Source organism: Podarcis tiliguerta (assembly GCF_965153285.1).
Source record: "Podarcis tiliguerta genome assembly, chromosome: 10".
NCBI classification, from domain to species: domain Eukaryota; kingdom Metazoa; phylum Chordata; class Lepidosauria; order Squamata; family Lacertidae; genus Podarcis; species Podarcis tiliguerta.
Genome location: NC_139543.1, coordinates 55,674,102 through 55,690,381, shown reverse-complemented (window position 1 = coordinate 55,690,381; position 16,280 = coordinate 55,674,102). Strand labels below are relative to the sequence as shown.

The following is a 16,280-nucleotide window of genomic DNA, read 5'->3' as shown; positions in this document are numbered from 1 at the left end:
CACTGAAATTCAAAAGTACTGAGTTCAAATAGCACATATAAACCACACTATTTGAGTTTAGTCTTTGGGTTGAATTAAATATTGGGGTGTTATAATTGTGCAGGCAGTAGGATGCACACTGGTTTTTTTTATTTGCAATGATGAATTTTCTTCAGGTTTTTAATCATATACAAAAATGGCTTCACAGATATAAATTAGCTTGCTTTTCACTGTTATTGCTTTTACTGACAGATGAAAGTTCTCAAGGTTACTACCAGGGCAAGCCTATATTTGCCTAAGCTGTTGCAAATTAGACTGAAGTGATGCAAAGCTTCTGAGGAATGGTTCAGCTAGATAAGGATTATAGAATCCGTTACTTCTGGTTAAACAGTTACATTCAAAGTTTTAAATTTTAGTTTCATTTTTTCTTTCTTTCTTTCTTTCTTTCTTTCTTTCTTTCTTTCTTTCTTTCTTGCCATTGCTGATTCACATAGATGTGAAAAAGTGGTTTTAGATCAGTGAGGGCTGTGGATTGAATCCAATGTAAGCCATAACTGGAGTAGACCCATTGGAATAATGGACATGACTTAGGTTTATTCATTTCAATGGGTGCACTATGAATAGATTAGATACAACCCTGTATCATTTCCCCCAAAAAGGTCCACCTCAAGTAGCAATTTCAGTAGTCTATATTTCTCATTTTTCCAACCTTAAATTCAGTTCTGTACATTACTGCATAAAATAATAAGAATAAAATAAAATAAAATAAAATGTGTGTACTGCCCTATACCAGCAGGCCTCAGGTTGTTGTTGTTTTTTAAAAAGATCCTCATGAAAATTCACCAGCATTTTAATGCAAATTTCACTGAATAAATACATTTTTGCATGTGGTTTTGACTAATGTACACATTCTTTGCTGATAACTTCCCCTAAAATAATGCACTTTTGGATGTTATTTTCATGAATATATTTATTTTTATGCACACCATCTCTAATATATGCATTTTTTTAAAAAAAAACACAATTGTTTGGAAAATTGCACCTCAAAATTTGGAGAAGTGTGAATTTTGAAGGATGGCTGTGTTTTAGTTCTCATGTTATTTTGGAAAGTGCAGATTCAATAGATTCACCCTTAGATGCAAACTGGATCCAATTCCACCCCCCCAGCCCCCTTATTTTCACTGACTCACTCCTTGGTTCATGCTCACCTTGAACATAAGAAACTGTTTGGACAAAGCAAAGCAAAGCAAAACAGCTTGATAGGAATCCTATGAGAATTCCCCATGTCATGTGATCTGCCTCCCCCTCTGCCATCCCTTGCCCTTCAGAGCCATGGAAAGCAAAGGACCTTGGGATGCGGAATCCAGTGGGATTATGGTTGTGCCAACAGTAGAAGAAAAGCCAGAAGAGAGGAAGGATGATCTTGAGGACAGAGGACAGTGGACCAACAAAGTGGAGTTTCTCCTGTCTGTGGCTGGAGAGATCATTGGTCTGGGCAATGTATGGAGATTCCCTTATCTCTGCTACAAGAATGGAGGTGGTAAGTGCACAGCATCCACAGTTTTTCTAGTGCCCTTTATTTCATTGTAGCCGTTGGTCATCAGGAAACAATAAAAAAATAATCGTAGCAGCGCATTTTAAGCTTCCAATACAGCAAGCCATATGAAATATGCAGACTAAACATAAAACTCACTATAAAATTTACGACGTGCAATGAAGAAACTAATTAAAAATATATCAGATTAAAAAAATGTCATTAGATAAGATGGTCCCCTTAGCAGCTGCTAATCATATTTTGTGCAGCAGATTTATTGCAAAGAGGACTATCTTATGAGCTAGATATTTGTCACATGGTAGATAACAGATTTCCACAGCCTTGCACAAGATAGTTTCCCCCCTGAAACTGTGCAATCATTTTTTGTGTGTCAAAGAACTGTGAGCTCAGTTCACCCCCTCCCCAGTGGTGGCACCAGAATTTTTTTTGGAGAGGAGGACACACATAAGGGGCATAGTATATCTCTAGGTGGATGAGTTGTGTCCCACATGATCACTGAAAAAACATAGTAGCATATGTTATTGACAGGAGTCCAGCAAAGGGGAGGGGCCAGTGGGAGAGGTGAGCACCTTGCTTGGGTGGGTGCTTGCCTCCCTTGTCCCCTGTTGAGAGGGGGGGAAGTAGCTGGGGGTGTTTTAGAACAGAGAAGAGGTGGTCAGCATAAGGATTCCTCTTCCTCACTGCTTCTCTGCCTTCTTTTGTCACTGCCCTCCATTTTGTAAAAACAAAAAATGGTGATGGAACTCTAATACAGTCATACCTTGGAAGTTGAACGGAATCCGTTCCGGAGGTCCTTTTGACTTCCAAAATATTCAGAAACCAAAGAGCGGCTTCTGATTGGCTGCAGGAAGCCCTGTCGGATGTTCGGGTTCCCAAAAATGTTCACAAACCGGAACGCTCACTTCCAGGTTTGCGGGGTTTGGGATCCAAAACGTTTGAGAACTAAGCTGTTTGAAAACCAAGGAACGACTCTTAATGTGCATTTGTGGAGGCAGCTATTTTGCAAGATCATTAATCCAGCCCTGTGAAAATATCACTTCCCCCTCTTTTTAACAAAGGTGTTAATAATGAATTTGCTTCAGCTTCTCTCTCCGCTCTCTTTCCCCACAGGTGCCTTCTTCATCCCATACCTCATATTCCTCTTTGCTTGTGGGATCCCAGTATTCTTGCTGGAGACAGCCCTTGGGCAGTATACCGGTCAGGGTGGGATCACTGCCTGGAGACGGATCTGCCCTATCTTTGAAGGCAAGTTGGTAGTACAAGGGAAGTCCTGGTAGCTTTCCGCCAAACACGCACTGTACTTTTTGATCTAATTCCCTCTGAGATCCCCTGCTACAGGGCATGGCTCAGAGCCAGCTGCCGTTGTACCTGCTCAGAACTGCAGTCTAAGTCAAAAGGGCGAGTCATTCTGAAGTGTAGATATTGGAGGCAGAGCTGGTTCTCAATACAGAGTCAAAAGGTGGTGGCAAAGGAGCAGCCAGAAGCAGAACAAGTTTAAAATTGCAGAGCCCCTGCCAAGGCAGGTGTGAAAGGGCAGATATTCAGAGGAGGAAGAAGTGGTGGCGGCAACAAGGAACCACAAGTCTGCAAGTCTTTCTGCGTTTAAGATAAAAACGTGAGCTCCCTGTTTGCAGCAGCAGTGAGGAGTTGAAGGGCGAGGTGATTTCATGCAAGGCGTTTATGCTAGGAGTGGCAGGTTATGCTGCAGAGATACAAACTGATCCTACAACAGGGAACCTCATTCAAAGGGCCAAAAGTGGCCCTCCAGGTCTCTCTGCCCGGCCCTAGGAACTCTCCACAGGCCACACCCCTCATGGCCATTGCTTCACCCCCAAGAGGTTTTGCCTGCCTGGAATGTGTCCCTGAATTCTAGTAATGTTTCTTGCTTGCCTGGATGGAGGATAGAGGTGTGTGTGTGTGTGTGTGTGTGTGTGTGTGTACTGTCTCTGAAAATTTACACATCACTTGGGAAGACAGGCGAACTAATACCGGCGTACTGGAAGAAGGAACGATCACCAGTGTTGAAGCAATGGTTCTTCAATATCAACTTCGTTGGACTGGTCATGTTGTGTGGTTGCCTGATTATCGTCTTCTAAAGCAACTACTCTATTCCAGACTTAAAAATGGAACGCGTAATGCTGGTGGGTCAACAAAAGAGGCTTAAAGACTGTCTCAAAGCAAATTTTTTAAAATGTAGTATAAACACCAACAATTGGGAAACACTGGTCTGCGAGTGCTCCAGTTGGAGAACAGCCTTTACCAAAGGTGTAATGGGCTTTGAAGACACTCAAACTCAGGACGCAACGGAGAAACGTGCTAAGAGGAAGTCACACTTGGCAAATCCACACCGTGATCAACTCCCACCTGGGAACTAATGTCCCCACTGTGGAAGGATGTGTGGATCCAGAATTGGCCTCCACAGTCACTTACGGACTCACTGTTAAAACCATGTTTATGAAAGACAATCTTACTCGGCTACGTGTGATCGCCAAAGAAGAAGACTCTACAAATATGAAATTTGCATCCATTGACGTGCCCACTGTGAAGCAATGGTTATGCTCTCCACAGGTATGTGGATCTCACCTGCCTTCAGACCAGAGTTGGGGAACTAGTGACCTTCTGGACGTTGCTGGACTTCAGTTCCCATCAGCCCCTGTGAGCACGGCCTGGGATGATGGCAGTGACATCTGGAGATCCACAGCTTCCCCACCTCTGCTTCTGGCCAGTCTCTGAACTATGTTTGGTCCTATCAGTAACTGTCAGGGGTTCAGGAGCAGAGGCACAGGAAAGGGAGGAAATAGAGAGCGAGGGGGAGGAGTCCGAAGGAAATGTTAGCGATGACAGCGGTCCGAGGTCTCTGAGTCTTTCCAGCGAATCGGAAGATTCACAGAAAGGGGCTCCCATGGTCAGGGCAAGGGGGGTGCCTAGGGGGACACCCCAGGAAGAAGGGGCCAGAGGGGACTCAGAGAGCAGCAGTTGGAAATCAGGACCAGCGTCCACACCAGAGTGCAGTAGGGGGGAGGAGTCCCAGGCATCGGGATCAGGCGGCGCACTGTCAGCGGGAGGACAGGAGTCAGGATTGGCCACGCCTCCATCGGGGAGCGAGGAAACGGTCGAGAGGAAGGTTGAAGGCTGGGCGCGCGCGCCAAGTTCAAATGTACAGGAGGGCGGCGCAGTTGGCAGCCCGGATAGGGAGCCAGGTCCCAAAGCCCGCCGAAAAGAGCGGGAGGAGTCAGGGGGGTCAACGTCAGCGTCAGAAGAATCCAGGAAGGAAGGGACCCTGGGGGGTAGCAGGACCCAGAGGAGAAAGGAGAGACGGAAGAGGTGGAGTAAGGCTAGAATCTTAAACTGGTGTACAGGGGGCGGAGATTCAGATGGAGCTTCGGCGATCTAACCCTAGACGTAGAGCTGGGGCGCTGCGGCTTGAAAATGGAAACTGTACTTCAATAAAGACTTTTGTACATTACTACCGGCTAGCGTTGGTCCTCTGTGAGCTGGGACCTGGAGCCAGCTCTGACAGTAACTGAAAACCTAGGTCTTTTTCAATCACAGCTTGATAGGAAATTTTGGGCCTTTTCTGTCTGTTTTTAACCATCACCTTTCTCTCTCTCTCTCTCTCCCACTCAGGAATTGGCTATGCTTCCCAAGTCATCGAATCGTTCCTGAATGTCTACTACATCATCATATTGGCTTGGGCCCTGTTCTACCTTTTTAACTCCTTCGCTGCTGTTCTACCCTGGGCCAGCTGCAGTAATACCTGGAACACAGGTATGACTCTGGCAAGATGCCACCTCCTGCATGGCTTTCTGAAGAAATGGAATTGTAGTTCTTACTTTGCTACATAGGTTCAGGCGCAAGATACGTTGGCACACGAAATTAAAAATGCAAGTCCTTTTTCTCACCCCCTTGCTGGTGAAAATATAATAAGCAATTGACAATTTAAAGTAGCAAAAAATATTGGCATTTGAATATTGTCATTTCTGATGTGACATTTGTGTCCATTTATTCTTTTGCGTAGACTGACTGGTTAGTCCTATGTAGGACATTATTGGCAGATGATAACATAAACTGGGTTGTTTCCAATGCTACTCAGAATAGACTTATGGAAATTAATGTACATGGCTAACTTAGGCCCATTAATTTCAATGGGTCTGTTCTGAGTTAGGACCTAGATGGGCAGGTGAATGAACCTCAGATGTTGTGGTTGATACTATTGGAAGAATTCAAAGGCTATCCCAAATCTGTTGGCTGAGGTTTCTCCATCATTCTCTGCCTAAGGTTAGGGATGGCTCTGGACCAAGGCAACCTAGCGCTTGTGGTACGTCTTTGTCTTGTCTTTGAGAAGTTTTGATACTGCCTATTTTCTCTCTGAGCCCAATCAAGATGATAGAGATGTGGAGTGTACCTTTATTTTTATTTTTTTAAAAAAGACCTCATGATGTCTTGGAAAGAAAAACCCTTGTGTGAAGAGGTTCCTTACAAGGTTGTGGCTGTTTTAATCTCATGAGTGCAACTCCCAGAGAGTGGTTTTTGTTTTTGTTTTGCTTTTGGGGGTGTGGGGGGGAAAAAGAGAGAGGAAATACTCACTGCACATTCTTCTCTTTGCTTTCCTCCTTAGATATGTTGTAGTCAATTTTGTTCTGAGTAAAAAAAAAAAAAAAAGTCTAGTTCTTTTCCCTTAAAGCCTTTGTGTGCCCGGCTGGTTCCTGGCTTTGTGGACAGCCTTTCTGTGAGCTGAACATGACCTTGTGAACTCATGACTGAAAGGATAAGAATGTTGTACCACTGACCTCCTCACATGGCAATAAACACTGCAAACCCCCCTGCCTGCCTCTCTCTTTCAAGTCGCTGAAGAGACCAGAGTCTCATGCAGTGGGGCTGTGAACTGTACCTTTGTACACTCAGCCTTTGCTTTATTTCATTTTATTCAGAATCCACAGGGCCCTGGAGAAGCAAGGCTATAGGTTCCACTTGGCCTCTGAATGCCGATTGCCGTCTGTTACAGTCTTTTGCCTCTTTCTCTGCAGGCGGGAACAAGTGTATCCATGTTACAAATCGCCATTTTCCTTTTACTCATACCAGGCACTTAATTTTTAATGACATCTTAAGGCTCTGATCCCTGTTCCCAGTCTGGAGGTGGCCTTCCCTTCACAAATTTCCAAGTAGGGCACCCACGCCACAAGTTAACAGCATATCCAGCACACATCTGAATAGCATGTTGTTGTTGTTTAGTCATTTAGTCATGTCCGACTCTTCTTGACCCCATGGACTAGAGCACGCCAGGCACTCCTGTCTTCCACTGTCTCCCGCAGTTTGGTCAAACTCATGCTGGTAGCTTCGAGAACACTGTCCAACCATCTCGTCCTCTGTCATCCCCTTCTCCTTGTGCCCTCCATCTTTCCCAACATCAGGGTCTTTTCCAGGGAGTCTTCTCTTCTCACGAGGTGGCCAAAGTATTGGAGCCTCAGCTTCACAATCTGTCCTTCCAGTGAGCACTCAGGGATGATTTCCAAATAATAACGGGAACTGTGGTTTGTTAACTGTGCTGGGGAATGGCATCTCTGTGAAGGGGAAACTATAGTTCCCAGAATTCTTTGAGGGAGGGTAGTCATGTGTTTTTAACTTGCTTTAAATGTGTGATGTGGATCTGCCCATAGTTTGTTAATTTTAGACTCTTCATGGTCCTCCCTGGGGGGGGGGGGGAAGCAGGTGAAGATTATCTCTTTATAAATGGCCATGGGTAAAACGTCACTTACTTCAAAATGGAGTAAGCCAGCCCTGCTGCATTTGGGGTCCTTCATGCTCACGGTGCTGTGGTCTAAACCACTGAGCCTCTTGGGCTTGCCGATCAGAAGGTCAGCGGTTTGAATCCCCACGACGGAGTGAGCTCCTGTTGCTCTGTCCCTGCTCCTGCCAACCTAGCAGTTCGAAAGCACGCCAGTGCAAGTAGATAAATAGGTACCACTGCAGCGGGAAGGTAAACAGCATTTCCGTGTGCTCTGGTTTCCGTCACGGTGTTCCGTTGCACCAGAAGTGGTTTAGTCAAGCTGGCCACATGACCCGGAAAGCTGTCTGTGGACAAACACTGGTTCCCTTGGCCTGAAAGTGAGATGAGTGCGCAACCCCATAGTCGCCTTTGACAGGACTTAACCACCCAGGGGTGCTTTACCTTTACCTTTTACTGTTGGAGGCAGTATGCCTCTGAATATCTGAATGGTTGCTGGGATTGGAGGTGGGCAGAGTGTGATGTGAAACTCAGGACCTTCTTTGCAGATTTTCTGTGGGCTTCTGGTTTGCCACTGAGAGAAGAGGGTGATGGAGTAGGCTGGACTTTGGCTTGGCTCAGCAGGGCTATTATTATTATTATTATTATTATTATTATTATTATTATTATTCCACCCATTTGACAGGGTTGCCCCAGCCACTCTGGGCAGCTCCCAACAAAATATTAAAACCACGACAAAACATCAAACATTAAAAACTTTCCTGTACACTTTAGTTCTTATCCCACCCTAGAGGCATTACCAAAAGAGAGGACCCATATTTGATTTTTAGATTTATATAAATCTGAAGATTTATATACATAGAGGCAATTTTGAATTTATCACTTAAAAATGAATGCAACACACCCAATGCTTTTGGGGGTATTTTTTTTTTTTTAAAGAGAGGTGCTGTATTGGTGTGTGTGCCAGCACACAATGGCTGTCAAGGGCAACAAAGAAAGAGGTCCTCTGTGCTGATTTGTACCACCACCAAAAAAACAAAAAACAAAAAAAAACCAACCACTGCATGAATTTCCCACAATATTGGGAAAGAAAGTGACCAAGTGTCTTGGGCGGCTGCTCAGTCTGCTGTCCAGGCACTAAGCATTGATGGGCAATGTCAAAGTCCTGACTGCTCTCTCTTCTTGTGGTTCTTCTGCATCTTTAGCATGGACAACTCTTCAGATAGAGAGAGGGCTCCTTCAAACAGAGATCTGCCCTTTCTAAAGTAAGACACAGAGCCACCCTATGAGTGTGTGTGTGTGTGTGTGTGTGTGTGTAGGGGGCGGTATTGACACCTGCCCCACAGCCTTGCCTTGATGGCACACTGCAAGAAAGGTTCAGTCCTGCTTCTCCAAATGATCGAGAAGAGAGGATGTTTTCTTGTGAATATCTTTCCTTCCAAAAATATGATGATGATGATTGCTTTATGTTCAACATTTGCTAATTCCTGCTCCTTTTCTTGCATTTCCTCTTGGGGCTTTCATTACTCATTTAAAATACGTTGTTAGCTTCTATCACCACCGCTGCTAGATGCTCTGCGACTTACTTCCCTCTCCAGGAATTTCACCAATAAACTTCTCTCTCTCTCTCTCAGCCCCTCCCCACCATGTGTAAGTGAGGGTGGACTTGGATGAATGCAAAGCGATGACAGAAGGCGAGTGTGGGGGGGAAAGGAGGAGGGGAAACGGGAGTTTGTATCTGTGTTGCTCAGTAATAACCTGCATACCACAAACATCTGGATTCTGTATAAATAAGGAGCTGCCATTTCCTTCTGAAACTCTGGGCAGGGGAGGGTTCTGGTCAAAGTCAGGCCAGAATGTTGTTGGAGCGCTGCAGACTCTCACCCAATCGCTTTCCCCTTTTCCACAGCTCTTTGTGTGGACTTTCTGAACAGCTCAAGTTTGGAGGACAATATCATGCCAGCTAATGCCACCTCTCCAGCCATTGAGTTCTGGGAGTATGTATTCAGATTTTTCTGATTCCTTCCCCCCCTCCCCACACACTATAATTTAAAGGCAGGAGACTTTTGAATGTGGTCTCTGTAATGTTCCAGCAAAAGGAAGTTACAAGGAGCATACGCAGAAGACCCAGGCATAGGGGAACCTCATGAGTTTATTGACAGGGGCACGGGAAAAAAGTCAGGGATTGGACAAGGATGTGAACATTTGTACGCCTCAAGTTCTGTGCAAGATAAAAAGGCTAAATGTCCACTGTCCAAAGGAGGGGAAACCATGCAATGTGATGAGCGGGGAGGGGAAGTCTGTGGAAAGAGGACGATGGCCATTGCTCAAGATAATAAGATAAATTGAAACCAAGTACAAAGATCAAATGGAGGAAGATGAAGGAAAGTCGTTTAGCATTGGCACTGTAAGTGGTGGGTTCTAAAGGAAACCGACTATATGGGGGGGTCTAAGTTAAAATAATCAGGAAGGGGCTGGAGTTGGCTAATAGTGAAATGTCAGGCTTGGGACATCACCCTGTATCTCGTCTTTTAATCTACACTGGCAGGAGGAGAGTCTTGGGAATAACGGATGGGATACATAATCTGGGCACCGTGAGGTGGGAACTGGCTCTCTGCCTTCTGCTGGCCTGGATCATCTGCTACTTCTGCATCTGGAAAGGAGTCAAGTCCACTGGCAAAGTAGGAGCAGCTGTGTGCTTTTCACTTCCTAAAATGTATTGATCTGACCTGTCAGGTTCCCTGTGTCAAAGGAGGAGCAGAAAGGAAGAGCCCCCCCCCCCCATGCTAGAATAGATGGTTTGATGATTTACTTTATTTCAGTGTTCCAAAATCTTTTAAATTTCAATTACACTCCAGTCAAAATAGCAATCCCTTATACAACAACTGCAATATTAACATCTGCTATTCATATAGACACATTAAATGATGTATAAATCAAGAGGTGAAGCATTCAAGCTATATCCTTGTTCTTCCTGTGTGTGGCAATTATTCTGTCCATGATGTTTCTTTCTGTCCTGGTTGCTGTTGTTCTCCTTCATGCCTTGGGTGGAGCTAATATCCCATTGTTGTTTCAGAAGTTCTCCATTGCTCTGTCCCATGCTTGATTGTTCTGCAACTTCAACAGCAGCTGCTAAAATCACAGTGTCCCAATAAGTAACCTGTTTTTGCCATTTTTTCCCTCTCAGCCTGGGAAGGAGAGTGATCTGCAAATAACTCAGTAATGACCTGATCAACTCCTTGGCAAGCTCGCAGATTCCTTTCATCTCTCCGTTCAGCCGAAGATAAACTCAAGGGTCAATTTCAGGTAGCATCACCTACCGTGTGTGGTGATGTTATGGCAAGGTGCATTCCAGCATCCTTGGCTCACAGCATGCTCATGTTGGAGGCAGGGAAATGTGCTGTGCTCTGTCACCTAATGATGCTGGGTAATTTCACACATAATATTAGTTCACATGTTATGCTAAGCCGTGGTTTAGTGCAAATGTGTGGGCTCTGGAAGAGGAGATGGCAGGTGCTTTGCTTCTGCCTGGTGGTTCTACTACAGAGCTGAGCTAAGCCATGGGTTGGTTTAGAGTGTTGACTGAACCCAGGCTTGTGATTTAGCTCTCTCTAGACTAACCATGAAGGGACGCGGGTGGCACTGTGGGTTAAACCACAGAGCCTAGGACTTGCCGATCAGAAGGTCGGCGGTTCGAATCCCTGCAACAGTGTGAGCTCCCGTTGCTCTGTCCCAGCTCCTGCCAACCTAGCAGTTCGAAAGCACGTCAAAGTGCAAGTAGATAAATAGGTACCGTTTTGGTGGGAAGGTAAACAGTGTTTCCGTGCACTGCTCTGGTTCGCCAGAAGCGGCTTAGTCCTGATGGCCACATGACCCTGTACGCCGGCTCCCTCGGCTAAAAAAGCGAGATGAGCACCGCAACCCCAGAGTCATCTGCAACTGGACCTAATGGTCAGGGGTCCCTTTACCTTTACCTAGACTAACCATGAGCTGTAACCAAGGTTTGTCCGATGGATTATGTTTTGTAATCTAAAACCATGAGCCATGGTTTAGTGCAGTGAAGTGCAGTGAAGCAAAGCAGCTGAATGACTGAGGAAAAGCAAAGCAGCCACCTTCTCCTGATCCAGAAGCCTATGCACATTCACACTAAACCATGGCTTGGCTTAGCGTGATATGTGAACATAGTTATTTTGCTTGAGTTGATTGGCAGTTCTGACTGCCAATGAGACGTCCCTAAATGTCACCTGCTTTTAACAGCAGCAACAAGAGGTTTTTTTTTAAAAAAAGTTTTTGCTCAGCCCAGGATAAAATAATCTGTTTTAGCACCTTTAAAACACCCAGTGAATTTAATTGTTTCACTGTTATAATATTCCAATAATAGTGCTGTAACAGTCATACCTTCCTTTAGGGTTATGTATGTTTAAGTACCTAGTACTAACCTTATTATTTCTATATTCCCCCTGCATGGGTTGATTGTGTCTTGGATCTTAGTATTCCAGTATGTTGTAAAATGTTGTTCTCAGATTACCTTCCTTCTCTAACCCCGATCACAGTCCTAAGTTCAGGAGGACTTTGTCTCTACATCTCCGTTCTGCTTGCCTGCAGGTGGTCTACTTCACTGCCACATTTCCTTACCTGATGTTGATTGTTCTGCTGGTTCGAGGAGTCACTCTTCCTGGTGCAACCGAAGGGATTCTGTTCTATTTGAAGCCAGACATTTCAAGACTAGCAGATCCCCAGGTGAGTTTATGGCTGATTCTGATCTGATGGGCTTGAATTTGGTGGCTAGAAATCACAAGACCTGATTTTTCTCCTCCATACCTACCTGAAGAACCCAAGATCTAAGAACATGATTAAACCAGTAGAATAAAATGTCCATGCAAACATAAAATATTACATATTAAAAGAGGACGGGGAAATCTGTCAGTTTCTCTCAGTTTCTCATTTCCCCCGATCTTAAGTTCATATTTCTGCATCAGTTTGGATATATATTTATTTTTTAAAAGAATCCTCATGGACAAAAATATCTAGGTCACACAGGGCAACCTTGCTCCCTCTAAAGCAGTTTTTAGCATTCCACCTTAAAGGCAACAGCCCTTTCTAAAGGGCAGCAGAAGTTTACTCTAGCACGAGGACTGCTGTTTGCCAGAATATTTTAAAATATGGATATGTTAGGCCATTGGCACTTAAGGCACAGCAAATGCGGCCGCTTCTATTAAATATTCAATACCTGACAGATGGCTTCACCGAGCCCTAAGTGAAAATGATTAAGAAAGAGAAAGATAATGTCTCTTCTAATTTACTGGGATCTGGCTTGAGTTTCTCATGGATAACGTCAGAATTTCCCTAGAGAGGCCAGAGTTTCTAGCCAAAGAAAAACCCCTGAAAAAATCACATAGTTATCATCTCAACTGCAAGCAGTCAGGAATATTGGAAATATGGGAACTATTTCTGCATAGTTTGTGGTTCAGCAATTATGAACAGGGTAGCTGGGTCCTCTATGTGAAAGGCTGTTGGGTCCAAGACTGCTTTAAAGATTAAAAAATAAGAAGGAGGCAGGGGCCTTGAAGTTGCCCATCAGCAGTTAACATTCAGACTGAGCAGGCATAGAGGCCGCCATCTTCTCACTGTAGTGAGATGTGTTACATTGCTATTGAAATTATAGTAATTGGGTTGTGATCAACTAAGTCCTACTCAGAGTAGACCCACTGAAATAAATGCACCTAAGTGAGTCAGGGCAATTGATTTCAATGGTTCTACTCTGAGTAGGACCAGCACCACACTCTCATGCAAATATTATGAAATTCTTCTGCACTACTATTTTTTTGGGGGGATGGATTTCCTCTATTTTGGTGGTTCACAAATGCAATGCTTCTTTGTGATTATACCTGCTGGTACAGAGTACCATCCACTTTTGTAGCCTTTTACTGTGCAGGTACCCACAGCACTTTGATCAAGATATGAGCACTGGCATCTCATTATTTTTTACCCCCCAAAATATCACTGTACAGTGGTACCTCGGGTTACAGGCGTTTCAGGTTACAGATGCTTCACTCTTCTAACCCAGAAATAATACCCCGGGTTAAGAACTTTGCTTCAGGATGAGAACAGAAATCGTGTGGTGGTTGCGGCAGCAGCGCAGCAGCAGGAGTCCCATTAACTAAAGTGGTGCTTCAGGTTAAGAACAGTTTCAGGTTAAGAACGGACCTCCAGAACAAATTAAGTTCTTAACCCGAGGTACCACTGCACAGTACAAGTGGCTACTCTGAATATGAAACTAGTGATGGGCTATCCATTCCTGCTACAGGTTTATGCCCCATTGCCATTTTTTTTTAAAAGAGAGTGTTTTGTGTCCTTTGTTTCTAAAGACATTTCTACCATGCTTTTTGGACACACGGGCTACCCATACATTGCTTACATGTTGGGTGGTTGTGGTGGGAGAATAGTCATTAGCTCTCCTGTTGGCGGCATGGTCACATGACTGCTTGATCCCATGCAGATAATCAGCCGCATTGCCAACGTTGGGCAGGCAGCTCCACCCGACCCCACATGCCACTGCGGATAACTTATATCTTTAGCAATAGAAAATAAACAATAATAAAACCAAGGCAAGCTGAAAATGCAACCCAGAAAGCAGATTACACAAATAGTTTCAGCAGCCAAGAAATGAACGGAGAGCACAAGCAACCAAATAATGCTCAAAGCCAAGCAGTCAACAAATCAGTAAATGGGCACAACTAAAACAGAAACATATCAGACATGCTTCATAAATATGGTAGTATTAGCAATTGTAGCAATTATTAGACAGCAACGCAAAACATTTCGTAGAAACAGACTGCAGCTGGCATCATTTAGGGCCCTGCACTCCTAGGCCAAGTGGAAATGAATGAGACAGAAAATGGGGGACCAACCCTTTCAAGACTCAAGGGTTCGCATTTTAGTACCAACCTATATAACTCACAGGACGCAGGTGGCGCTGTGGGTTAAACCACGGAGCCTAGGACTTGCCGATCAGAAGGTCAGTGGTTTGAATCCCCACGATGGGGTGAGCTCCCATTGCTCAGTCCCTGCTCCTGCCAACCTAGCAGTTCAAAAGCACATCAAAGTGCAAGTAGATTAATAGGTACTGCTCTGGCGGGAAGGTAAACGGCATTTCCGTGCACTGCTCTGGTTCGCCAGAAGTGGCTTAGTCATGCTGGTCACATGACCCAGAAGCTGTACAGTAAGTGTTCTGGTTTATGAACAGAAACTGAAAATCTGACGCAGCTTCCACTTGAGTGCAGGAAGCTCCTGCAACCAATTGGAAGCTGTACCTTGGTTTTCGAATGGTTTTGGGAGTCCAAGAACCAAGATACCACTGTATATGAAAAACAGTTATCCTCTGAATTTTTCACTTCCCTGAAGTTTGCAGTACTGTTCTCAACCCCAAAGTGTGCCCTAAAGTACATAATTAAAATAAAGCACACATATACACTACATTGCATTAGAGGAGGAAGCTTCCAGAAATGCATATCTTGTGCAAAATTGTATACAAAAAAAAATCACATATTAGGAGGAGAATTCTGCACACAAATGCGCGTGAATTTTCTTGTGAATGTTTCGTAGGAAAATGTGCAAATGCAGAAATGGAGTAAACCAAGCATAAAGTAGGGAAGAGAACAAAGTGAGAGAAACTGAAGCTGAGAGATTCCTCTGTCCCTATGCTCAGCTAAATGTATAGCATGATGGAAACGACAGGTGCTGCATCTTCATCTTTAGTCATCTCATTTATATACCGCTTTATATATATATATATTTTAAAAAAACACCTTAAACCATCAAATTAAACATCCCAGAATATAACATCACCAAAGAAAGTCGGATATAAAGTGTACATTCAAAGCAGCATAATAAACAGGAAACTAAAATATTATCTTAAAGATTTCAAAATAAAACATTACAAAGGTCAAGAATGCACATTTAACACAAGAAAGTTAACAGGGCTTCTCCTACTCTGTTGCCAAAGCAGCAACCGTCACATGGGCATAAAAGATGTCACCTAAACACGGCAGTTGACTCAGATGCAGGATTGGTGCCTTGCATCTCAAACGATGCCCTGTCTGCCAGACTGTGATGGTTTGCTTTCTGAATCTAGAAATGATTCCCCTCTGCTTTGCTCTAGGTATGGATGGACGCAGGCACTCAGATCTTCTTTTCGTATGCCATCTGCCAGGGGTGCCTCATAGCTTTGGGCAGCTACAACAAGTACAACAACAATTGCTACAGGTAAGGAGTTGTCCCCCCCCCCCCAAATCTCAACCTTTTTGACAAAAAGCAAACAAACAACAAACTCAAAAACTTTGTCCAGATTTTCACTTTGGGGAATATTGCAACACGACTCAGCTGTGTTTCACTGTGATCAGACTCCCTTGGGATTCTGCAGCAAGCAGTTCCAAATTTTTTGACCGAAGCAGAATTTTCCGCCCCACCAAGGTTTGGGACACGGGTTTTCCTCTACTCATGATGCTTCCTTTTGAGTTGTCCAAATTATTTCATCGCACCCCACCCCCAATATGCTCATCATGATTCAACCAATCTCATTCGCAGTGAGACTTGTGTACCACTTGGAGAATACCCTTCCCATAAAAGTCCGCTTGGTGCCAATACAGGTATAATTTTGATGCCAATTAAAGGCTTGTCTCTTTGCCTTTGCAGTAGTTACTTTATCATTTAGTTGATGGCAGGTTAGCCGGTCCTCTTGTTTTAGCTGCTCTTATTGTTTATTGATGATTTATTATTGTGCCTTATATGATTTTATACCTTCTCTGTTTTGTACTGAGCTCTGGGATGCACTGAGGTGAAGGGCAGACTACAAAGGCTCTTCATAAGTAATGTGAATAAAGTAATGACCTGGATTAATTTTCTGAGGACATTCAGCTAAGAATGATTTAATGGTTGCTTTTGGGGTGCGGGTTTTTTTTTGGACTGATGGCCTGTGTGTGTGTGTGTGTGTGTGTGAGAGAGAGAGAGAGAGAGAGAGAG

At 44.1% G+C, this 16,280-nt stretch overlaps 1 protein-coding gene across 2 annotated transcripts in view; it reads left to right on the top strand.

Moving 5' to 3' along the window:
• SLC6A12 (solute carrier family 6 member 12) overlaps nt 1-16,280 on the top strand; it is an 87,942-nt gene that overhangs the window by 6,553 nt on the left and 65,109 nt on the right. For both annotated transcript variants that reach the window (XR_014502545.1, XM_083401493.1), the window contains exons 2-8: nt 1,308-1,519; nt 2,645-2,779; nt 5,162-5,302; nt 9,169-9,256; nt 9,808-9,940; nt 11,865-11,999; nt 15,421-15,524. Coding sequence is in view for 1 of the 2 variants with exons in the window: in XM_083401493.1 (XP_083257619.1) it covers nt 1,312-1,519; nt 2,645-2,779; nt 5,162-5,302; nt 9,169-9,256; nt 9,808-9,940; nt 11,865-11,999; nt 15,421-15,524 (944 nt within the window). In the remaining variant the exon portion in view is untranslated. The remainder of the gene's footprint in view (nt 1-1,307; nt 1,520-2,644; nt 2,780-5,161; nt 5,303-9,168; nt 9,257-9,807; nt 9,941-11,864; nt 12,000-15,420; nt 15,525-16,280) is intronic.